Source organism: Mauremys reevesii, linkage group 1, assembly GCF_016161935.1.
Source record: "Mauremys reevesii isolate NIE-2019 linkage group 1, ASM1616193v1, whole genome shotgun sequence".
In the NCBI taxonomy this organism is placed as follows: Eukaryota; Metazoa; Chordata; order Testudines; family Geoemydidae; genus Mauremys; species Mauremys reevesii.
Genome location: NC_052623.1, coordinates 239077145 through 239102776, shown reverse-complemented (window position 1 = coordinate 239102776; position 25632 = coordinate 239077145). Strand labels below are relative to the sequence as shown.

The window sequence follows — 25632 nt, the reverse complement described above, 5'->3', positions numbered from 1 at the left end:
GCTACCCCAAAGAACAGTGGAGCACTGCCAGTCCCCGGAGCAGAGGCGTAGTTCCCTGTCTCCACTACCACAAACCCTGACCCCACAACCCCAGTCACCAACCAGATGGCCCAGATCCCCGGCACCGCGTTCGTGGGGTGTGGATTGCCTGATTCAAGGCCCCAGTCTCCATATTCACAGCACCAGCATGCTTACCGCCAGCAAATGCCCCAGCACAGGTCGCATCCCTCAGACGGCCCTCAACGCATCAGTCACTGCCAGTGCGACACCGCTTATCGCCACGGCACTGGTCTCCATTGCAGTTCCTTGGAAGGGCGTTGGTTGCTGCCTTACAGGCACCGGTCCCCTGCACCGACAGTGAGCGTCCACATGCAGGCCTCCACAGCCCCACCCTGGTCCCCAGAAGGTGATTGGTCTGAGTCGAAGTGGGAGTTTAGCCCCTCATCAAGAAAGCACTGATCTCCCTCAGCTCCAGAGGCCAACACGGGCCACGTGGTAGCCAGGCCACTGGCCTTATTGGAACCCATAAGGGTGTGTCTATGATGCCGGTGCCTAATTCGCACCACTCCTCCCTAGCTGCTTCGGACAAGCGACCCCCTGCATCGTCAGTACCAGGCTCAGAACACGGTGCAGACTCTAACACGGGGTTGGAAGAGCAGGTGCCAACGCCGAGGGAGCCATCCCCAGAGGTGGAAAGTGCCCTGCCCCCTTCCCCATGATGCAATTGTCATCTTTGTTGCCTGAGGAGGTGGTGGCGGACCCCTCCCATTCCAGCCCTCCAGATGACTTTAAGGAGCCCCAGGCCCTGCTCAAGAAGGTGGCTTCCAACCTGAGACTGGAGGCCAAGGAGCTGGCAGAGCAGTCAGACACCCTCTTTGACATGCTATCGGCTGCAGCCCTGGCATGGGGTCGCACTGTCAGTCCATGAGGGGGTTCTCAAGATTGCTAAGGTGCTGTGGCAAACCCCCTCATCTATGCCGCCCACCTCCAAATGGGCAGAAAAGAAATATTATGTCCCCGCTAAGGGGGTTGAATACCTTTATACACACTGTCCCCTCGGTCGCTGGTTGTATTTGCAGCCAATGAAAGGGACAGGCAGGGTCAGGCAAGCACCACACCTAAGAATAAGGATGCCAAGAGACCAGTCCTTTTTGGAAGGAAAATTTATTCGACAGCCAGTCTCCAGTTCCAGGTGTCCAACCATCAGGCCTGGTTGGGGAAATATAACTTTAATCTGTGGGACTTCCTCAACAAGTTTAAGGAGGCTTTGCCACAGGACCTTGGCCAGGAGTTTGCCACAATCCTGGAGGAGGGCAAGGCGGTGGCAAGAGGCTCCCTCCAGATGGCCTGGGACTTTACCAATTCATCTGCCAGAGTCATTGCCTCAGCTGTGGTAATGAGGCACAGCTCTTGGCTAAAATCCTTGAGTCTGTTCCAGGAAATGCAGTCCTCCATCCATGACCTTCCGTTTGAGGGCACTGGGCTCTTCTCAGAGCTGACGGGAGTCTTTGAGGGATGGCCTCAAAGACTCCCGAGCCTCTGCGCTCGCTGGGGCTCCACATGCCACAGAAGGTGAGAATACAATTCAGGCCCCCTCCACCACCTAGGTCCTGGTGCCTACAGGAGGAAAGAAAGAGATGGGGTTTAAACGCTGTCACCCTTCTTCCTCTCATTCACCTGCACAGTTTAGCCCTGCAAGACAACAAGGGGGCCAGACGCGGGCATTCTGATGGTGCGTTCGAGGTCAGCGCCCCAGTCAGATCCCGGGATCCACCTTCTTATTCATTCCTTAACAGCCTGTGCCCCTTCTGGTTGGCATGGTCATGAGTAACCACGGACTGTTGGGGTCTCCGTATAATATCCTTGGGCTAAACCCTTCTCAGCCACCCCACCCCCACCTCTCTTCCCCTTCCCTCTTCAGGGACCCTTCTCATGAGAAACTCCTAGTTCAGGAGGTGAAGAACCTCTTACAGCTGGGGGCAGTAGAAGAGGTCCCTCAAGGAATGAGGGGGAAAGGGTTCAACTCCTGCTATTTCCTAATCCCGAAAGCGAGCCTAAGACCCATTCTGGATCTGCGATGCCTCAACAAATAGCTCAAGAAGTTGAAGTTTCACATGGTCTCCCTAGCCTCCATCATCAGCTCCCTGGATCCAGGAGACTGGTACGTTGCCCTTGACTTGAAGGACGCATACTGTCATATCTCCATCTGCCAAGGACACAGACAGTTCCTCTATTTTGTGGTCGGCCAATGCCATTTCCAATTCACACCATTACCCTTCACACTCTCATTAGCCCTGACAGTATTTACAAAGTGTATGGCGCCAGTAGCCGCTTACCTGAGGCATCAAGGGGTTCAGGTCTAGCCGTACCTCGATGACTTGGGACGATCTTGGGACCAGGTGCAAAGGAGCCTCGATCTGGTACGTTCCACCTGTCACAATCTGGGTCTGTTGATAAACGAAAAGAAATTGACACTGACACCATTGCAATGAATAGCGTTCATAGGAGTGGTACTCGACTCCATGCAGGCCAGAGCCTTCCTCTTGGAGGCCCATTTCCGAGCTATGTCTGACCTGATCTCGCATGTGAGAGCCCGCCCTCTCACCACCACTCGCACGTGCCTGAGGCTGTTGGGCTTCATGGCAGCCTGTACTTATGTGGTGCAGCACGTATGGCTCCACCTCAGACCCCTGTAGGCATGGCTGGCATTGGTCTATATCCCCAACAAGCATGACCTGGACGGCATAGTCAGAGTGCCAGATCATATATGGTCGTCCCTGGAATGGTTGCTGAACCTCGGATCAGTGTTTAAGGGAGTCCCCTTCACGGCCGCATCCCCATCTGTGACCTTGGTGTTCGATGCCTCAGATTTGGTTTGGGGAGGCTACCTGGGTGATCTCAGCACGCAAGATTGTTTGTTGCAAGATGATCGCTCATTCCACATAAACGTCAGAGAGCTCAGAGCAGTTCACTTGGCCTGCCAGGCTTTCCTGCCTCATCTGAAGGGCAAGGTGGTCCAGATCCTGATGGACAATACCTCTGCAATGTTTTATATCAACAAGCAAGGCGGAGCCTGGTTGTCAACCCTTTGCCAAGAATATCTCTGGCTGTGAGACTTCTGCATGTGGGACTTCAGTGTATCTTCCAGGGGCCAGGAACATGTTGGCAGATCACCTCAGCAGGACCTTCTCATCTCACCACAAGTGGTCACTCCATCCAGAGATGGTCAGCATGAACTTCCAGAGGTGGGGAACTCCCCAGGTGGACTTGTTTGTGTCCAGGCAGAACAGGAAGTGGCATGTATTCTGCTCAATTCATGGGGTCGACAGGGTCTCCTTGTCTGATGCCTTTTTGCTCCCGTGGTCCAGGGGCGGCTCTAGACATTTCGCCGCCCCAAGCACGGTGTCATGCCACAGGGGGCGCTCTGCCGATCGCCGGTCCCATGGCTCCGGTGGACCTCCCGCAGGCACGCCTGTGGGAGGTCCACCGGAGCCATGGGACCAGCGGACCCTCCGCAGACATGCCGCCGAAGGCTGGCTGCCTGCCGCCCTCCTGGCGACCGGCAGAGCACCCCCTGCGGCATGCCGCCCCAAGCACGCGCTTGGCGTGCTGGGGCCTGGAGCCGCCCCTGCCGTGGTCGGCAGCTCTACTGTATGCCTTCCCAACAGTGCCATTAAACCGTGGAGTCCTTATGAAGATCAAGCAGGACAAGGTGAGGGTAATCCTGATAGCTCCGGTGTGGCCTCACCAACACTGGTTCAGCACACTGCTGGACCTCTTGGTGGCGGCTCCACTGCAGCTACCACTCTGGCCAAACCTGCTTTCACAGAACTATGGCAGGCTTCTGCACCTGAACCTAGCTGCATGCGGAGGAGCAGGAGTCCTCAGCCCGAGTCGAACAGGTACTGTTGGGCAGCAGGAAGCCCTTCACCAGAGCGACCTACCTGGCCAAATGGAAATGGACCAAGGTCTTCGGCCCGAACAGGCCTCACTGCAGTCCATACTGGACTGCCTTCTGCATCTCAAGCTCCTGGACCTGTCCCTTTTTTCCATCCAGGATCAATTGGCTGCTATTTCAGCCTTTCACCCTCCATTCCAGGGCTCCAGACCTTTTAGAAACCAGACCGTCATATCATGAGAAAACACTGACAGTGACATGACGGTCCAGTTTCTCAAAGGTCTGGAGCAGCTCTATCCTCGGGTCTGCAATCCCATCCCTCCTTGGGACCTGAACCTCGTACTGTCAAGGCTCACGGGCTCCCCCTTCAAACTGTTGGCCTCTTTTTCTCTTCTTCTGCTCTCATGGAAGGTCTCATTCCTGGTGGTGAGAACATCAGCCTGCAGGGTCTCTGAGATTAGAGCAGTTTCCTCTGAGCTGCCCTATGCGGTGTTCTACAAGGACAAGGTTCAGCTGCAGCTGCACTCAGCTGTCCTGCCAATGGTAGTTTCACAGTTTCATACCAACCAGGATTAGGATGTATTAAGAATATATAATATGTCACATTGATCTAGGACCCAGTATGCCTCTAAAATACAGGCACCACATAAAGTCTCATTAGCACTAATAACATCCAAAATTTAGATGACAAGGAGGGAATAGGTGGAAAAGTCCTTTTCCAGGCTCATCTTGTTTCAACCTGCAATGAATTTATCAGAGATTCATAGATTTCCAAGCCAGAAGGCATCATTATGATGATCTAGTCTGACTTCATGCATAAAACATCAAGGTCACGGCAGCAGAACTCTCTTTGCTGTAAAAGTCTGCATGCTGGTGTGGCAGATTATTATTTTTGGTTTATTTTGTTTTGTTTTCAGTATATCTATACCCTAGGAATTTTTATTGAGAGAGAAGAGTTTTTAAAGAGTTTAGTTTTGCTATATGCATCTTACACACAGAACTTGCCCCTGACCGTAAGGTGTTTTTTTAATGGTTTATTCTACAGAAGATCAGTGCTGGCAGCCTATCTTTTAATAAATCTCATATGGCTGTCTAAACTAAACACAATGGACTATATCGTTCCATTGATTTGTTTTTTCTTTAGACAGAGCTCTGTGGCCCATATCATCATGTCAGTTTTGAAGCAGAACTCTCTACTGATTTAATTGGGAAATTCTGCTTAAAAACTGATGGTATGTTGTGGCCTGTGTACTGTCACAGAAGTTTTAATGACCATGGGATAGATCTTGATGTCAATTAAGACTGCTTGGTGGCATGTCAGCAGACTTAAACTTGCCTAAGGGTTTGTATACCCTAGAGTTTTTAAACCCTGCTTACTGACTGCCCCTGCATTAGCTAGCCTTTCTGTACGTTAGTCTGGACATGCCAAAAAATGGTATATTGGCTCCAGGGTAAACCACAAATGTTTATGCCCTGGGACAAAAGTTTGCGGACCATCCAGACTAACATCTACTAACATGTTAGCTAATTTGAGTTAATTAGCAATCATTAACTCAAGTTAAAAAAACACTTTAGCCAAAACCTAAGTGTCAACCAAGTATTCTTTTGCTGTAGAGCCAGCCTGTGGCCTATAGTTGGTACAGCCGTCTGCTGGAGAGAAAGACATGGCTGCATTGGGTGATTGTCAGCTGCTGAAAGAGCTCCTTTCTGCACCCCCTTTGGGGGAACTGTGCAGGGGCCAGGCTGGCCCCAGGATCAGGGAACACAAAGGTGGTGTACAGCAATCTTTGGGTATGCCTACCCTTTACAACTGGAGGTGTAAATTCCAGCTCAAGGAGACGTATTCACAATAGCTGAGTGAACTAGCATGATAAAAATAGCATAGCCTCAGCAATGGGAATGGTTAGAGGGGCTTGTCGCCCAAGTACGATCCCATCTGAGAGACTGTAGGTATGTACTCAGGTGGCTAGCACCTCCTGCTTATGACACCATGGCTCCACCTCTGTTTTTAGCATGATAGCTCAGTAAGAGCTAGGTCGGGTATGTCTCCTCAAGCTGGAATTTATGCCCTCCCTGCGGTAATGTGCTAGGCAGACTCTGACAAGACCCTCTTCTTGCCCTATGTAAGAACTAACATATACTGTTGTTCAAACACTGTGAGACCTACACAAATAACCAGTAATTTGGATACTTTTACGCTCAGTGACACACTGCTACTTAACTACTCTAGACTTTTGGCTTTTTTTTTGCCTTTTTTTTTTAACAAGAGAAGCTTGTGTGAGCCATTTGAAAAACAGAAGTTGCTTGTGCTTACATAAGGTGTCACCTCCTGTATTGCACTTGTAAGCTGTATTCAAGATGCACTGGTGCTTAAGCACAGAGAAACATGCTCCACTAAAAAGACAGAGCAAGCAAGATCCAGCGCATCAAAATAAAAATGACTGTCTACGTATATACACTGGTCTCCTGCTGCACCACTGGACCAGACTCACTCTCCTTTATTCAGAACTAGCCACTGTTGGCCAACCAGAAAACCAACCCCCACTTATGAACACATTTAAATGGGGAAACAAGTGGCATAAACAGTATTGGAATGATGCTTTTCCTTATTTACCATGCAGTGCTTTCTGCTTCTATGCATAGACTCTGAATGCTGAGACACATGGCATCAAGCAAGGGGGAGGTTTACACAATAGAAGGTTATAATAGTAATAAAAGGAGTGTGACGCACAGGAGTATTGGTAAGAGACTGAGTTTATTCTTTGAGTTATTCTCTATTATTTATGACAAGTTAGAGTTACAAAAAAGTATATCCCTATTGCATGCCAATGGTTAGTATACACACACTCTGCTCGCTGCTGTTGCACCATTAAAAAACAAAAAACAAATGCAGGTAATATACGTTAAACATTTTGTTTAATGAATCAGCCTTTGGCTTGTATTCAAAATTGAAAATACTCTTACATTTTGAAGTACAGACTTAACCCCACTGACTGCTCTTATGGAAGTAGCGCTCGTATTTGATGCCCTTGTTCAGATTTTTGGGGTTTATTACAAATACTTAACTTGTTGGGTTTTATTACAATGACCATACTGTTAATACTGATGGTTGGTGTCTGTAGTCTCCTAATATCACCTGATTTTACCATCTGAGCAAAATTAGCTTTTACTTTATTTTTCAGTGCTAATGAGACTTTATGTGGTGCCTGTATTTTAGAGGCATACTGGGTTCTAGATCAATGTGACATATTATATATCCTTAATACATCCTAGTCCATTAAACACCTTAAATTTCTTAATAACTTTATGCAAATTACACTCATTTGATCAATTGATTGGCAGACTGCTGCTCAACCGAGGCACACTTTGGGACTTGTTCCAATATTCCAAACTCTACTGATTTAGTATCTGTCATTTATACAGATATACCAATGTAGCTTTGCCACATGGATTCATTTTCGTTCCAGTTTATGAAAACACTTAAGTACATGCTTATGTCCACCCATCTTCAGAACAGTATGTAAATATGTGCTGAATGTCAAGCATGTGCTTCAGTCTTATTGAAATTTTCTTGAATTAGGGCCTTTGTGCCCATTATATGAAACAAACAATTTTGAATGTGACCATCGGACACTCACTAATATTTTTGCATGGCTTTGTATGCACTGGCTTTGTTACATGTCATTAAGCACCAATATCTATACTGAAATTAACATTTATAAAAATGTATTTTCCAGAATCACAAACCAATACACTGCTTGACAGCAGGGGGCCTGGTCCTGGCAGCAGCGAGTGACCTGGGCATCAGGCCACCCTGGACCCCACATCTCACTGAAGTATGGGGGCCCCCAAAGCGCGGTAAGCTCAAACATTGGTGGAGCCGGGCCCATGTTCCTAAATATTGGTGGAGCACGGACACCACAGGCCCATATCACTTGCTGCCTATGCAGACGGGTTGAAAAGACTTTGGCCTACTAGGGCTTCATAAGTTTGATGACTCTTGGTATGATTAGTGTGTGTTTAAATCGGTTTATTGTTTTCATTATGATTTCTTTGTAATGCTTTTGCCTTGAGAATAACTCTGCTTGCTTACAAAGAGCTGTGTGGTAATTTGTGACTGCTGGCAATACACTGTTGTGACACTGGTAGACCAGCCAACCTGTGTCTGACCCATAACAACCTAACAAGAGGTCTTTGTATTAAGACAATTCACTTGTATGTGAATTTCCCAGAATTTCCCATCAACTCATTCATTTGCGGTAATATCAAGGATAGATGTATTTGGCTGTGTTTCCCTATATCCTGTTAGAAGTTTAACAAAATAACTAAATTAGCTTGTAGATGCTAATTCCCTTTCATGCCTAGCCTGAAGATAAAAGGTGTAAGGTACTGCAGGAAACTAATAATATTATCTACATTGTCTTCAGCTTAACTATATATGTGATAATGGAGGACCAGATAATTGCCGTATGTAAATGAGTTTAACTAGTTTACCTGGGTATGCATAGGAAATAGAAGATCAGCTTCAAAGCAATGGTCCACAGGCAATCTGCATTACCTATTCTTCTCAGGGTGATGGTCCTGCTGTAACAATTTCGGTGAGGAGGCTTGTCAGCCTGCTAGAAGAGCTATAAAAGAGAAGCCTTGGGCCTGATCCTGTCAGCTCTTGCCTGCTTAAACTTTGAACAGGGAAAGGATAAACTGTAAGATGGAGATTTTCCAAATAATTATTTGGAAATACCTGGGAAAATATATGGAAAGACTCGAACAGACTTTACATCTAAGCTGCCTTTGTAGTCTGACCTTTTGGGATGATTCCAGAGACTTTTACAAGTCAGCAGTTTATTGCATCACTGCTGTGATCTTGATCTAAGAATACGGGAAATCATTTGTATGTATATTGACCTTTTAAGCATTTGTAACTTTCTTCTTTCTTTTTCCTTTCATTATTGAACCTTTAGTTTTTAGTTACTAAAGGATTGGCATCAGGGTGGTTATTGGGTAAGATCTCAGACTCTCATTGACCTGGGGATAAGTATCTGGTCCTTTGGGATTGGTGAACCTCACATATATTGAATCTGGTTTTCAGTAATTCCTCACTATATTAGACTTGGTTGTCTAAATGGGAGCCAAGGGCTGGATTGCCTAAAGGGGACTGTTTGACTTCTTGTTAACCAGCATGGTGCTTCAGAAGCTGTTTTGTTACTGACTTGGTGAATCTAATTACAGAATAAACTACCAGTTTGAGGGATCGTCTGCCCTATTTCTTGCAGTCTGCCCAGTCAGAAGGAAGTGGAACAAGGTCCCTGCCCAGAGACATGTGATGGCTGGAGACCTGAGTCCTGACAGGGCACTTCTGGAGTGGACAACAGAGGAAGAATACAGATGCAATTACAGTGAAACTGTGCCAACACCGACCTGTGAAAACAGCAGGATCAGCCACAATGCACTACATAGTTTGTTAGGTGACTGCAACATTGTAATACGTTTTTAATACATTAATGTTTGTTTACGTGGGGTTTTAAAGTATGGGTCATTGTCTTACAGTGCTGCTAAAATGTTTTTAACTTGTGTTGTTTTCTGTTTCTTTGCATACAATACCATTCTAGTTTTGCAAACTGAGTATATTAGTTTACACCTAGCATAATTGCTGCATTACAAAATCAAAATGGGAGTCATTACCCCGCCCCCCATAGTGTGCCTTTGTTTGTACAGAGCTTAACTATTTCATAAAAGCATCCCACAATGCTATTGTGGCTGACAGTTAAAATGCCCTTTTAAGGCCTCCTTCAATAGAATACCCACAGCTGGCTCTTTTAATATCCCTTGTATCTTTCTGGTCAAATTCAGTGGGCAGACAGTTCACCTACCCCTCCACCCAGCCAGTAGCCTTTCACCCATTGCTTCACAGCTATTATACAGTACATGACATGCAGCTATAATGATTGAGATGTTTGCCTTCCTTAGATCTAATCTAGCTAGTAAACACGGTCAGTGATCCTTTAATCTACCAAAAGCACATTCAACAGTCATCCTGTACCTGCTCAGCTGTCAGCTGAATTTGTCTCTGATGCTTGCAAGGTGTATGGCTTCATGAGCTAGGGGAGCAAGGAATAGACTGTGTCCCCCAGAATCACGCTTGGCATTTCAACATTGTCAATGGGAATGCACTGACGGGGGAAGAATGTTCCTGTTTGAAGCTCTTGGAAAAATCCTGTGTTCTTAAAGATGTGAATGGCATGCATCTTCTCTCACCAGCCCACATTGATATCAGTGAAGCCTCCCTGATGACCCACTTGCAACACCATGGAAAAGTATTATTTTCTGTCCATATACTCTGTGGGATGATGGCAGAATAGGAATATGCCATCTATTGTCCCACTGCAGTTCAGAAAGCCCATTGCTGCAGATCCACCCCTTATTCCCTGCAGATCACTGAGTGTCCCAGTTCTGTGCAGCAGGATATGCTTAATGCCCTTGCTTGCTTGGAAGACAATGGCCCCCGCTGTGGATTTTCTAACTGCAAACTGACTGATAGCACTCTGGCACTGCAAACTTTCAGAATGTGATCACCACTTGATTCTCCACTCTCAGTGCACCCTTTATTCTGGTGTCCCTGATCTGGAGGGGTGGGGTGAGCTTTGCACACAGATCCAGGGAACTCATTCATGCTCCACCTCATTGTATTCATTTTACAGATGGCTAAATTAATACTTACTTACAGGATTATTTCATTAATGCTGGCAAAGTATTTTGATTACCAGAGATGAAAGAGCAAATTATTGTAGCAGTGAAGATGAACAAACAAGCAATAGTCATGGTGGAACATAAGGCACTGGCAGCCCAAAATTCCAAAGTAAAACTTAAGAAGTGGCATTTCACACCAAACTTTCAAAACTGTTTTCTTAAAAGGGGTTGTTAAAAAGGATGATATGGAAGCAGGGAGAGGGGGCAAGAATTCTGTTTCACAGTGTGGGCTTCCTAGAGTACCAAAAGGCTACCCTTAGAATACAGCTATGTCTGTATTTGCTATGTAACTATCTTCCACATGTGACACTGCCATCCAGGATCAGCGGCAAAGCTACAATGAGAGCCCTTTGTAGGGTTGTGTAATTTTCTTTAATTTAGAAAGTTGCCTTTTAAGAGAGCCAGGCGTCGTCTCTTGATTGTGACTACACAAATAGAAAGGAAAGACTTAACCACCAGAACTGCCACCAGCTGTGAAGTGCTTATAAAATGACAGAGACAGCTGTAACCCCACCAGTCCTCAATTGCTTAAGACTATCCTTTTGAAGCAAATGGCCTTTTCAGAGAAGTCTCTTTTTGCTCATCTATTCCTGCAGTGGCAAGTTTAAGTACTGCTTTTGTTTAAACCCTTGTCATGCTTTCATTTTCCAGTATACCAGACAAACTACAAGCATGCATGCACACATGAGTATGTGTCTTCAGCTTCTTGAGGGTTAATAGTCAATTGATAGAGAACTTATATAAGTAATGTCTCCTGCTCTAGTTGAAAGTAAATACACCTTTTCTGTTTTTCACATTTCCCTTTTCACTTTGTGATTCTAGGCAGTGGAATATTTCCCCCTGCATTTTAAATGTAATGTTGTTTTTCCTTTGTTATGTCTCCAGATTCTAATAAGCCAATCATGCTCTGTTTAAATACCACGGCTTTATATTTGGACAACAATAGCAAGAAAAATAAAATAATCATAACAATGGGTCTTTATTTATAAACACCATCCAGCCCCACTTCATTTTGGATTTTGTTTCCAGCCAGCTCCAACTACAACTGATTGCCCACTCTTTGAAACTCTGCCAGCTTGGAATGTTCCAGACCTTGAAGGTGCACTAATCACACAGTAATTTCCGTTCCAAAAGCTCCATACACATACCTGGAAGCAGCTGAAGTACGGTGATGTAAGTAAGACACTGGCCTGAGACTGTCATTATCTGGGTTTGATTCCTGGTTTTGCCAGACTTCTTGTATGACCTTTGACAAATCACTTAATCTCTCTGGGCCTCAGCTCCCCCTGCTTTTTCTCCCATGTTTTGTTAGTCTTGTTCACTTAGCTTGCAAACTTTTCAGAGTAAGGACTGCCTCAGCACAGGGGGATGTATTAGATGGCCTCTTGAGGTCCCTTCCAGTCCTATGTTTCTATGGTTCATCCAATTACTATGTGCATGTACTGCACCTAGCACAATGGGTCCCAATTTCAGTTGATGCATCTATGTGCTTCTGCAATACAAAGGAAAAATAATAATGAATAATTGAGAGGATCTGTCCAAAAGAGCAGATCTTACATTGTCTGAGGGAATTAATTATTATCATTTTTATTTTTAAAGGGCAAAGACCTAGCTAATAACAATATAAATATTGGCAATTACTTATATTTTTGTTTCAGATTTAACACACAGAATGAATTGGTGGTATATGATAGCTGCATGAAAGTATAATTATTATAGTAGTTGTCTCGTACTCATTAATTCTTTCACATAAGGCTGAAGTTGTGGAAAGACAATATTCCTATGGAAAACTTCATAATGTTAATGTGAATCTAACTGTTGGAGCAACACCCGATGCTGGCATTCTGCATAAAGCAAAACCCATTTGTAAAAGACTGATAAGTCTTTACAATGAATAAGAGAAATAAGGTTACTTTTAAAAATTTTGAATGGTACTGGCCAGAGTTTTTACATGTGAAACGTGTTTGTTACTGGATATGGTAAAATACGTTATGAATTCACACAGTAGTTATTGACAATAATGTGCACAATTCATCCTAGGATTGGGGCCTCTACAAGGCCATCTTCATCACTTACATCTTGGTTTGACTGCTCAGGGTCTAATTCTGTATACAATTGTCGAAGAAAAACTCAGTTCTCGCTTTTTGTTTGGGTGCAGCAAAATCAAATACTTTATTATTTCTCCAGTAATTACAATGGAGGGAGAGAGTGCCATAGGACACAGGGTCAGTCAGTCCCAGTCTCTCTCTCAACTGGTAAAACAAAACAGCCTTTATTTTTTATACTTTACAGACAGACAATAATCATACATAAAGCAATACAAACAAAAGCAAACATTTACATTTTTTATACATATCTTAAGGCTTTATCTTATTGTCTCCTCCCTAAGACAAAGCAGCATTTTTTTTTGTTGAGTGATTGTTGCATAATAACTTTGTACAGTTGTTTGTGTGTTGTCCTCCTCTTTCTTCTTTCCTCTCTCCTCTCTGCTCATTAGGTTACAGTACAGTTGACTCTTGACTGACTTGACTGTGACTGACAAAATCCAAAAAAATTTCTTCCTTTTTTCCCTGCTTCCACACAGTTATGCATATGAGCGTTTGGAGGATTGGGCCTTTAAGTAGGGCTTAAGTTGCAAGGAGGGTCTAGCACTAGAAGTTTTCACCCAACTGCTCTCACTTCCTGACAGAGTACAAAGTCTATGAGGGTTTTATGCAATGAAAGCTCCAGGTACACGTGACCTAGGGAGCTTTTACAGCTACTCTTCCATCTAATGCAGCAAAAAGACTCTCACTCTCTCTGCCTCCCTGTTGTGAGTGGAAGAAAAGGTCTCAGACTTCCCACAGCTAAAGTGATTGGAAGGCTGACCAGCATGAATTCCAACAGAAATGAAAAGAAGGAGGAAACAATTAGACATCTCTAATGTGATTTTTCACTAAGAAAGTTGTCATGTCTTTTTCCAGACGGTTGATGTGAAACCACACAAATGAACAGTGTTGAGTAGAATTGCAAGCAACCTCAGTGCAGGAAGTTGTACAGCCAAGGAAGCCTGAGTGAGAGTCCATTCAGATAAGTTGTGGATTTTCCTCAATTCCCAGTGATTTTAGTGGGCATTAAGGATGCTCAGTACTTCACAGGATCCAGGTCCATTTCATCCTTAGACCTTGAAGCACTTTACACAGTATCATTATCACCATTTTACAACTAGGAAAACTGAGGCAGAGTAACAATAGTGACTTGCCCAGGGTCACAAAGCCAGCAACAGACTTGACTCCTAGTCCCCATGCCTTGTCCAATAGCACGCGTTTGAATCAAGCCCAGATATTTTCTGCTTCCACCACTTCTGAAATCTGTCTTTTTGGGCCAAATTTCTCTCCCAGACTTGATGGATCCAACTCATTGTGTCAATTTCCCCAATGCTCACGACTTTATTGCCAGTCTCACAATATTTGGTGTGTCAAAGCCCCAGCTCCTGGAGTCATGTGAATGTGTGAGAATCTCACCCTTTTCTTTTTGTATGTAAGTTTCTGGGCCTCATATTTGTGGAGGAAGGCTTGACCATGTGACTTGAGCAAACCACTCATATGCTTAAAAAAAACAGAAGGTAAATAAAAAGCCCCCCGTGAATTAACAGCTCATTATTTGGCAGGGAGTGGGGGGGGCTCACTTAAGAGTTTTGAACGCATGGGGTTGACAGCCCAGTGTGGTCTTGTCCTCATAGCTGCAAGTGCAGTGCGGGGCAACCAAGCGCCCTGATGCCATGTCCCAGCGGGCAGGGGCGGCTCTAGGTATTTAGCCACCCCAAGCAGGGCAGGCAGGCAGGCCGCCTTCCCGGCTGCAGCCTTGTGACAGGGAGGGCGGGGGAGCTGGGCTCGTGCAGCGCGCGCGCTCCCGCCTGGAACCTCCCGCCCCGCTGCGAGGCGCCGAGCCACCCCACGAGCCGGCCCCCGCCCGCTCTGACGGAGATCTCGCGAGAAGCGCGCGGCTGACAGGGCGGTGCTTAGAGCCGGGGCTCGGACGGGTCCGCGGCGGAGTTCGTGCAACCGTCCGCTGGGCGGGCTCGCCTCGCCAGCTCCATGCCGCTGGGGCCGGGGGCGCTCGCCATGGCCGAGGCGGGGGCCGAGGAGCAGCAGCAGAAAGCGGCGCCGGCCGGTGAGGGGGGCGGGGGCTTCTCCGCAGGGAGCGTGGGACCCCCCCCCCCGACAGACAGACAGCGAGGGGCTGCCCTGTACCCCGTGCGGGGCTAGGGCGCTCCTGCCGCGTCCTTGTGTGTGTGTGTCCTGGGGTGCATTCCCGCGTGTGCGTGTGTATCCCAAGTGTGTGTATATACATACACACATTCTCTGTGTGTGTGTGTGTGTGTGTGTGTGTCTGCGTTGTGTCCCGGGTGTATTTCTGTATCGCGGTATATAAATACACACACACATGCAGTGTCCTCTGTCTTTTATCCTGGGTGTCTGTGTTGTGCCCCATCTGCATGTGTGTGTGTGTGGCATTCCCAATGCATTATCCCAATCTCAGACCGCTTTTCTTGAATTTGTTGTATTGTATTACCCTTCGATTATATTAATGGACATACTTTCCCCCAGGCTAAATAGTCACTCTGTCGCCCAGGGTACAGTCACGATGCTGCCAGCTCACTTGCCCAGGTAGTCTTATTGAAGTCTTAAATGAGGAAGCATTTGCAGGGTTGGATTCTGTTTTGTTATTAATCATGTACACCCACACGTAGATCCTATGCTAAATAGTCACATACTGATCTGGTTTATTATCACTGTTGTAGACCTATATCTGCACTTGGATGAACTGGGCTAAAAACCTTTCCCACTGGTCTGTAATGCACTGCTTTTGTTTTATTTAGTGGTTGATATACACTTTTTAATTTATATGGCTTTGCTTTATTCAAAGTTTGTGTGTAATATGTCTGTTAGGTATCGGCTTTCTGATGTGTGCTAGTTTAATCCATCATCTTAAGTGTGGTGTTTCTGTTGTGTGTGAATATGCTTAGGTTTGATGATCTTTGTTCTCAACCATAACCCTCTGAACCCAAATGAGGTTCAAAATTAGCAGCAGTTTGGGCTTTTTCTGCTTTAAAATGTATATATTGCTCCCTTCCATGATTTCCATCTGAGGAAAGAAATAGATGCTTTGTACCCAGCTGTGAGGCACAGAAGAGAGAGTGAATTCCTGCTCCGACTATCATTTGTAGTTTGCTTTTGGTGTTTGGGTTTTTATTCCTGTGTGTACATTCTAGTTGCCTAAAAATAGGTCAGTATTTTTTTCCTGTTTGTCTCCTGGTGTATGGAAGCTAGACAGCATTTGGTTGTTTAAATGGGTGTGAAACAGTGATATTTGTTTTTATAGCGTGTGAAGTTTATTTTTTTATCTTCAAACTTCCATGAAAATCAGTTCAAGAGGGGGAAATGTATTTGATCCACACTCTATACTTTTTGTGAGGAAATCAAAGCAAACCAAACCCCCGCCCCCTCTCTCTCTTTCCCCACCCCCAAGTGCTGGGTTTGCACAGCTTCCGCCCCCGAGAAGCACCCATAGGAAGGATAATGTACTATAGGGTCACATATTTTATAGTAATTCATATTTCTTACTCTTGTCAATTTCCACTGTCAGTTTGCTGATACTTGTTCACATTGGTTCTTTAAGATCTGGTAGACAAATTACTATATACATTGTTTCTTACTTTTATTGTTAAGTTATACATAACTTGTGTGAAAGATTCTAACATTTTTATTCCAAAGATTGAAATAGGTCCAGATCATAATTTTAAGTATTAATTAAGAGTAAGTTTCAGAGTAGCAACCGTGTTAGTCTGTATCCGCAAAAAGAACAGGAGTACTTGTGACACCTTAGAGACTAACAACTTTATCTGAGCATAAGCTTTCGTGGACTACAGCCCACTTCATCGGATGCATGCAGTGGAAAATACAGTGCACGCACACACACAAAAACAATGGGTGTTACCATATGAGAGTGATCAGTTAAGGTGAGCTATTACCAGCAGAAGAAGAAAAACTTTTTGTAGTGGTAATCAAAGTGGTCCATTTGCAGCAGTTGACAAGAAGGTGTGAAGCCGGAAAGAAGCCGCAGCCCCGCACCTGCCGGGGACAGAGAGCACCAGTGCCCGCAGTCCCGGAGTTCTCTGTCCCCGGCAGGCGCGGGGCCGCGGCTTCTCTTGAAGCCGGAAAGAAGCCGCGGCCCTGCGCCTGCCGGGGACAGAGAGCACTGGCGCCCGCAGCCCCGGAGTTCTCTGTCCCCGGCAGGCACAGGGCTGCAGCTTCTCTCCCCTGCCATGGTGTTGGGGACCACTGGTACAGTACTCTATTATGCCTTAAAGGGGAGCCAACCTATGATCATGTTATATGCGATTTCGTGTTATAGCGGGGCGTGTTATTGCGAGGTTTGACTGTACTTAATTTTAAGTTTACCCCTTCACATTATTATTGGTGCACTTGTACGAATTAAGAAAAAACTAAAATTAGATTATTGACATTAGTTGAGAGACAAACCCACAGTGAGCTAGAAGTAAGACTATATCATCATGCAAAACCCCCATAAATAGATGGGCTGTTCAGTACCATTGGGGAAAACTAAGCACCAAGGTATACACTGAAAACTCCCTGGTTGAAATTCTGTTGATTTCAATAGGTCCATGAGTTTTGCCCTTGACTAAAAGAAGAGGCAGGATTTTGCCCACCGTCATTGGAATGTAGGACTTGCAAGAGAACAGCTAACTTCAATTCTCCTAACAGGATATGCGACGACAGGTGTTTCCTCAGTTTGGATCCAAGCTACATGGTACTTTGTAGATTTCTCTAAGTTGCACCTGGAAGTGACTAAGAAGGCAGTTTTCAGAGTAGCAGCCGTGTTAGTCTGTATCCGCAAAAAGAACAGGAGTACTTGTGGCACCTTAGAGACTAACAAATGTATTTGAGCATAAGCTTTCATGAGAGGCAGTGAAGATGTTAAAGCACTGGCATAAAATGTTTGCTGTGGCTAATTACATTCATATTTGAATACATATACACCTACTGGCCAAACCCACATATGTAGTTCAAACCTATTTACTAAATAGTGTCTGGTTTATTTGATAAAATCACTGTGGGTTTTGACTACTGCTTATTCAAGCCAGTGATGGCTCTATGAATTTTTTGTTGAGGAATTATCAAGTACATAAAATTGTCTGTACTAATAATTATTGATGTAAATATATTTCTGTAACAAAGGGTGACACTTATTATTTTCTGTACTTTTGTTTCTAAAAAATAGGAAATAAGAAACTCAGTGATTTTGGTTTAACCTGTTAAGTGTTTATAATCTATTTACTGTCATGCTTCTGATGTGTTCAGTACTAAGTCTCGGTTTCTTGCTCCCCATTATGTGTGGTGGGTTTTGTGTGTGTGGTAGTACAAAAAGTGAAAAAATTAACTTGGGTCAGTATGCATCTCCTACTTTTGCTATTGAATCTCTTTAAAACATTGACAGAACTTGGAATGAAATTTTGTTCTCTATTGTGATCTGAATGCTAAACATCAGTGTGACTAATCTGATATCTTTTTATGTTAAATTTTAAAACTCTGAACAAAGGCTATTTAATGCGCGCACACCCTCTTGTTAATGGAACATAGTCGCTGAATTTTTTGGATGTACACAGTTTAGGAGCTTCAAAATGATAGCTGTCATAGCAACTGTAATTTGGCTCCCCACACAATACTGTGTAATGTTTTGTTTCACTGAATGGATTAATACAGTAACTCCCCATTTAACGTCCTCTCACTTAATGTTGTTTCGATCTTACATCCCTGCTCCGTTACAGAACCTGCTTGTTTAAATTTGTGCAATGCTCCGCTATAACATCGTTTGGCTGCCTGCTTTGTCCACAGCTGGCAGCCCCTCATCAGCTCCCCTATACCCCCCAGTGCCTCCCACCCACTGGCAGACCCCACGGATCAGCACTTTCTCCCTCCTCTCCCCACCTACTGCCTGCGGCAATCAGCTAGTTTGCGGTGGTTAGCGCGCAGGCTCCCCCTGCCTCCTGAACGCCACAAACCGGCTGATTGCCGGTGGGAGGGAGGGGGGAACCTGTGCGCTGTGTCCTCACGCTCCTCCCCCTCCCTCCTGCCTGTGGCAATCAGCTGCTTTGTGGCATTCAGGAGGGAGGGGATGTCTCATGCCTGTGGCAATCAGCTGCTTTGTGGCATTCAGGAGGGAGGGCAGGGATGGGGGAGAAGTGAGGATGCAGAGTAAAGTGGGAGGAGGTGTGGGGGAAGAAGGGTGGGCTAAGGGTGGGGTCTTGGGGGAAGGGGTGAAGTGGGCAGGCTAAGGGTTGAGCCCTCCCGCCCCTGCTGCTTGCAGAGTAGGGGAAGCTGCAGCTGCGGCTGCGCAATGTGCTTCTCCTAGCCTACAGCACCTTCAGCCTCCTTGCCTGCCTCATTGTCTGCAGTGCCCGTGGGCTGTATCTGTGTGGGGTAAGGCGGGGGCACCTCCCATTGCTTTATACTCAGCAATGATGATTGTAGTATTACATTGTTTCTTATTCCTGTATTAAATTGCTTGTTTAAAATGTATGTAATGCCTTTTGTCTGGCAAAAAAACATTTCCCTGGAACCTAACCCTCCCACACACCCCTGTTTACATTAATTCTTATGGGGAAATTGGATTCACTTAACATCGTTTTGCGTAAAGTCACATTTTTCAGGAACCTAACTACAATGTTAGGTAGCTACAGGAGTTACTGTAATGCATATAAGTTGAACAGATGTAATTTCCTCATTCTTGCATGTATCTCCGCAGTAATGATTCATTAAACTAATTTTAGAAAACTAATCCTTTTATTACAAAGAAACAAATTTTAAACGACCTATCAAAGGGCGCACAATTATTTGAATAGTCTAATTTGTGATCCTATATGCATGTGCCTAATGATTTAGATAAACAGAGTTGTCTTAAGTCTTCAAAAGTAACTATTGATTTTGAGTGCTTTAAGTTTTGGGTGGCCTTAAAAGAGCAAATTAGGCACCTTGAATTGAGTCTCAAATTGGGCACCATGATCATTTGTTGTCTTGGAAAATTTAAACCAACTGTGATTATTTTCTGTTTGTGGGTGTTTAGGTTTATATGTGAGTTGTTGCTTATCACTGTGTGACTGCACTCTGTGCATGTTCAGAGCCACAATATGAAAACCCTGAAGTCAATGGGACTCGTACGGTTTTACAAGATTGGGCCATTTCATTGGTAAAGAACTGTCCAGTCTCTTATTACATTCATTTCTGACTTATTTCTTACTCAGACTTTTTCAAACTTGTCAAAGCTTGTTTTCTTTGCTGAAATATCTGAATATGCCAGGTCTGAGCTACTAAAATATTCTGGATTAATTTGAGCATAAAAAGTATCTGAATAGTGTTCTTAAAGCATGAAAAAAACCCACTATTTTTATGCTCCGATAACTCAAACAAGCATACCAACAAAAATTCACCTCTGAGCTAAGAAAAAGCATGGGAGTTCTGAGTAATTTCCCTTTCCACCTCTTCCCCTGCCCCTCCCCCCAAAAGAGGATTAGCATGAATATGCCTTTTCATTCCTAAATTATAATAATGAAATGCTGACAACTTTAATAATAGCCATAGTTGTGCAAAGGAGGGAGTAATTGGAAATTTCTCACCCTTGAGCAATGTGTGCTCCTGTCTATAGAATATGAAAAATGCTATAGGCAGAATTTAAATGTACCTACTTTGTTACAGTGACGTTATTTATTAAACTCCAAATGAGTCCATTACCTAGGTTATTACAATGTTTCTTTTACACTGAGGGGGAGAAGTGGTAAATAAGTGTGTGTCCTAGTGCGTGTGCAAAAACTTTCTCTGCAAAATCCCTAATAGTTAGCTTCTCATTTTTCATTGATTTTTCCCTCCCCCCAGTAATTAAGTTAAGATCTTTGGGTGTTTTTTGTCCTCCTAATAGATATTCAGAATAGCTATTTTGAAATTAAAGTACATTAGTATTTTAGGAGGCAACCTGAATAGGTGTAAATTATACCTAACTAAAAACTAATAATTCAGTGAGGAGTTATTAATGTTGGTTTACAACACTTTTACCAAGAATCTGTTTTCTCTGTAAAAAGAACAGGAGTACTTGTGGCACCTTAGAGACTAACAAATTTATTTGAGTATAAGCTTTCATGGGCTACAGCCCACTTCATCGGATGCATGTAGTGGAAAATACAGTCGGAAGATTTTTCACACACACACACACCATGAAACAATGGTTGTTACCATACACACTATAAGGAGAGTGATCAGTTAAGGTGAGCTATTATCAGCAGGAGAGGAAAAGAACTGTTTGTAGTGGTAATGAAAATGGCCCATTTCCAGCAATTGACAAGGAGATGTAAGGAACTGTGTGTGTGTGGGGGGGAAATAAGCATGGGGAAATAGTTTTACTTTGTGTAATGGCCCATCCACTCCCAGTCTTTATTCAAGCCTAGTTTGATGGTGTCCAATTTACAAATTAATTCCAATTCAGGAGTCTCTCGTTTTCTCTGTGATACCATCAGAGCAATACAAAGGTCTTTGCTACTGTAATGTTTCTTTGGAGAGAAAATGGCTGCAGCTTTTGTATATTGCATCCACCTTTTTATCTGCACGCTTTGCCCTTCAGTATTTTTAAAAGCAAAATTGTGCTTACTGTGTACAAATAAGCACATTTCCAGATCACTCTGGCCCAGTTTAAGTTAGATCAGAAACAGGCCATATACATATAGGAGCTCATTTACCTACCATTGAAATGCAGACACTGCTATGCCAGTCTAGGGAATTTGGCAGCATTCTGTCCTGGCAAAACTACCTGGGGACAGGAAGGGGAGTGTTGGTTTATTTTATGTTTTTCTTTACTTGGAGTTTAAAAAAAAAATTGTGGTAGGTAGCATATGATTATTCAGGTTAGTATTTGTTGTTTCAATTTAAACTATTATAACTTATGGTGAACTTAAGACTGAGACAGATGTTTAAAACTAGTTTTTTTTTATGCTGAGATTTTGGTTATACATGCAAGTATTTAAATGTAAGCATTAAGCATTTTTTGAGGGAAAAATTGGTGTCCTTTTGAACATCTCTTTTCCCCCCTGTAAAGTACCGCTTGTGTAGCGAAGAAGGATGGGCTGGTGGTTAGAGTGGTAGGCTGGAACTGGATATTCAGGTTCCATTCCCTGCTCTGTCACAGACTTCCTGTGGGACCTTAGACAAGTCATTTAATCTCTCTATGCTTCAGCTCTCTATCTGTAAGAGTGCTTCCTACTCATGGGGGTTTAGTGAGGATAAATACATAAAGATTGTGAGACACTTTGATATTACAATAATGGAGGCCATATAAGTACCTATGATGGATAGATAATTTAAAATATGATGAAGCTTTTATAAAAAACTTTTCCTACCATAGCGAAAAGTATTACCATAGAACCTCAGAGAATAAGCACCTTGGGAATGGAGGTTGTTTATAACTCTGAAGAAAACGTTATGGTTCTTTCAAAAGTTTACAGTTGAACATTGACTTAATACAGCTTTGAAACTTTACTATGCAGAAGAAAAATGCTGCTTTCCCTTTGTTTTTTTAAGTAGTTTACGTATAACATGGTACCATACTGTATTTGCTTTTTTTTGTCTGCTGCTGCACTTTGGTGTACTGATGTTTTTCTGTAATTTAAATTTATCCCAAGCAAAGCCTCCTTGGAAAAGCAGAGTAGACTACTCCTTGAACTGAACAATGGATCTTGCTATGAAACGTTTAGTGATGGGTGCTGCAGCTTTATGAAGTGCTTTCATCTGCTCCATGTAAATGTCTGCTATCCAAATGCTTATACTTGCCTAGTTTTAGAAAAATCATTATGCTTTGGTCCTGATGCTTTAGAGCTCTTTGGCTGATGTTTCTTCTGCTTTTAGTTCTTTATCATCATAAAGGTTCTTAAGGGAAGAATTAATCAAAAGCTCTATGCTCTACCTGGCGAGAGTCAACACTGGATCCTTACTGAAAATCTTTGTAATTAAGACCTGCTTGGTATTAACTATTTTTATTCGGGTAACAGTAGTCTCTATGCTATCCAGTTCTAGAGGTACTGGGTGGCACTTAAACCCTAACACCACCCAATGATTCTTTTTATGTAAGCTCCTTCAAAATATGATTTACATTGATTTTCTTAATACTGCAGATATTTTTATTAAAGAAGAAAAAAGGTGGATGGTAGGGGAAAAATTAAGCGTAGTTTTCACAGAACATCAGATATCAATTTATTTTAAGAAAAATATCCTAGTTTTGATCTTATGGTACTCAGAGTAAAATCTGGACCATTATAAATGACCAGCTATGCCATTAGATTCTATTCTGTTTCTTTAAGAGGAAGTGGTTTAAAAAATAGGTTGGCTGTCTGTGTACAAGAGTATTTAGATTAGTAGCACTATTCTGTCCTGCTTTATTAGTGGATGAAAGGGTCTGTTCTACTGAAAGCAATCTAATCTTTCATACACTTGGATTTTTGTTTACTCAGTGCCCTTTCATGTACACATAAAGATGGTACCCTTCAACAATATATGCCCCAAATGTTTTTCTAAAAAACTGAGGTTTATGATGTAGATTTCATTATCTATATTTACTGTGTAAGTGTGATTCAAAATAACAGGTGCACTTCACATATGCACATGTTAAGTTTTAAACTGTTCAAAGCAGTTCTGGAGGACATCAGAAGCATCACAGTGACATGTAATGCCCAGTACGTAATTAGAGTATGGGTGTCCCAGGTGGTAGTTTTGGAGATTAAAAAGTTCTGTAGCCGTCCTTGTGGCATTTACAGCTTTATGGTTACTTAAATTTAATGAAGCTGTTGCATATGGAAACCAGGACTGTATCAAGTATAAAGAGTACCATTTACTTAAGTGGGTAAATAATAAAGGCAGGCCGGATTTTTGCTTAGTCGCCTAGTGTTATCAAATTCTGTACTTCATTTTTTTAAGTTGTGGAGAAATTCTGTAAGATAAATGCTATGAATAATACTAAAATTTCTCAGTAATTTTGAGGACTTACATTGTCCTTTTTATTTAGAAAAATATCTAGAAAAAACTCTTCTTGTCTTCTCTGAATCCTGTGACACTTTTGGGTTTTCCTTCTCCAGGTATATGATGGAGAAATAATTTTTTTTGTCCCCTTGGGACGTCTTTCATACTTCTAGTTTGCATTTATTCTGTAGACACATTTTTGCTCAGAGATACAGTTTTTAACCTGGAATTGGAGTTTAGAAAATAAGAAATATTCACTTTACTGGGGGGGGGGGGAAATCAGTGTTATAGATATTTGTCTCCAGTGAAAATACATCACCCTTGGTTCTCCACCAATACACACTTATTTAAAAAAAATCATTCAACTATTTCACATTTATACTTTTTTCTATAACTTGTACATATCTTCTAGCAGAATATATCTGGAAAAATATAGCAAGACAAAGAACGATAAGTGGTGAGTTGGATTCACGATTTGCGATGATACTTCCCTAATTAATATTATTTATCTGTAAAGCATCCCCTAGTAAAGACACTCTGTAATAAAGCATCATTAAAACATAATGAGAACACACTTTCTTAAAACTGAAATAAATAGAACCAAACCTAAGAGGCTTGGTGCAAATATAGTGTATGTGTAGCCAAGAATTGTGTGTTTGTGTGTGTTGTGGCAAAGTTCCTCCTCTCCTCTAGTAGATCCTGCGCTTGTTGGCAGATTTCTTCCCCTCAGTGGTTTTCCCCTTGGATGAAACCCATAGTCTGGATCAACTACTCCTATGTCTGATTAGGAGTAGCGGGGAACCCAGGCCCACCCTCTACTCCAGGTTCCAGCCCAGGGCCCTGTGAATTGTAGCAGTCTCTATAGTGTGACTTGTAACCGCTGCTTGACTGCTACAGCTCCCTGGCTACTTCCCCATAGTCTCCTTCAAACACCTTCTTTATCCTCACCACAAGATCCTCCTGGTGTCTGATGCTGCTTGATTGTATGGTGTTTTCCTCAATCCTCCAGTAGTACCCCCCTCTTAGTTCCTTGTATCTCTTGCTCCCAGCTCCTCATGCACACTTCTTTTCTCTAGCTCCTCCTCCCTAGACTGGCGTGAGCGCCCCTTTTTATACCAGCCTTGATTAGCCTGTCCTGATTGGCTGCAGGTGCTCCAATCAATGTAGCTCTCTCTGGTGCCTTCTAGAAAGTTCTTAATTGGCCCCAGGTGCCTTGATCAGCCTGTTCTGATTGGCTGCAGGTGCTCCAATCAATGTAGCTCTCTCCGGTGCCTTCTAGAAAGTTCTTAATTGGCCCCAGGTGCCTTGATTAGCCTGGAGCAACTGCCATTTTGGTTCCCATGGTACTAGGGATTTGCTTAGCCTGGAGATAACATACCTGCTCCTCAGTACTTTCCTGTAGCTATCCGGCCTTGCTCCATCACAGTGGGTATATATGCAATGTAATATATATGCCATGTGAAATTAAGTCTTAGTGTTGTTTTTTTAATTGAGACTGCTATTATAGAATAATGAACTCCACACAAAAGACCCACTATAGCAAGGTTTTGATTGCATCCCATTTTAAGAAATGATGGTTGAATAAGGTAGGTGATACCAGATTTTCATGAGAGAGCGCTCAGGGAGAAGGTCTTAAATATGCCTAGAAGCTGTATAGAATAGGCAGGCTTTGCCTATGAAGGTAAACCCTTGTGCTTGTCTGGAGCTCCATTGACATCAGCGAGTCCACATGGATGCAGGAGTCAATGTGCACAGCACAGTTTGCAGGATCAGGGCTTATAGCTTTTAAAACCAGTTGTCAACTTTGGATCATTCTGTTATTCTATACGTAGCCGATGCTGTAAAGAACCAAGGACAGCTGTACTATGATGATTGTTTTAATCAGTGAGCAAAGCAATAGAAATACACTGAGTCTAGTGAAAAGGAGTTTAA

At 43.5% G+C, this 25632-nt stretch overlaps 1 protein-coding gene and 2 long non-coding RNA genes across 3 annotated transcripts in view; 2 read left to right on the top strand and 1 right to left on the bottom strand.

Annotated features, from left to right (window-relative positions):
- Positions 1-1186: 1186 nt before the first annotated feature.
- LOC120409584 lies at positions 1187-24706 on the bottom strand. The gene is made up of 4 exons (XR_005601359.1): positions 24649-24706; positions 11794-12137; positions 2337-2447; positions 1187-1617 (listed from the first exon to the last, which is right to left on the bottom strand). It is a non-coding gene; the product is annotated as an uncharacterized LOC120409584 (long non-coding RNA).
- On the top strand, positions 8483-13558 carry LOC120409586. Its single transcript, XR_005601360.1, has 4 exons — positions 8483-8789; positions 9128-9363; positions 11675-11818; positions 13425-13558. It is a non-coding gene; the product is annotated as an uncharacterized LOC120409586 (long non-coding RNA).
- Positions 14502-25632, top strand: part of ARNTL2 (aryl hydrocarbon receptor nuclear translocator like 2) — a 67159-nt gene continuing 56028 nt past the window's right edge. The window contains exon 1 of the mRNA XM_039547941.1: positions 14502-14797. Coding sequence (XP_039403875.1) covers positions 14722-14797 — 76 coding nt within the window. The 5' untranslated portion in view covers positions 14502-14721. The remainder of the gene's footprint in view (positions 14798-25632) is intronic.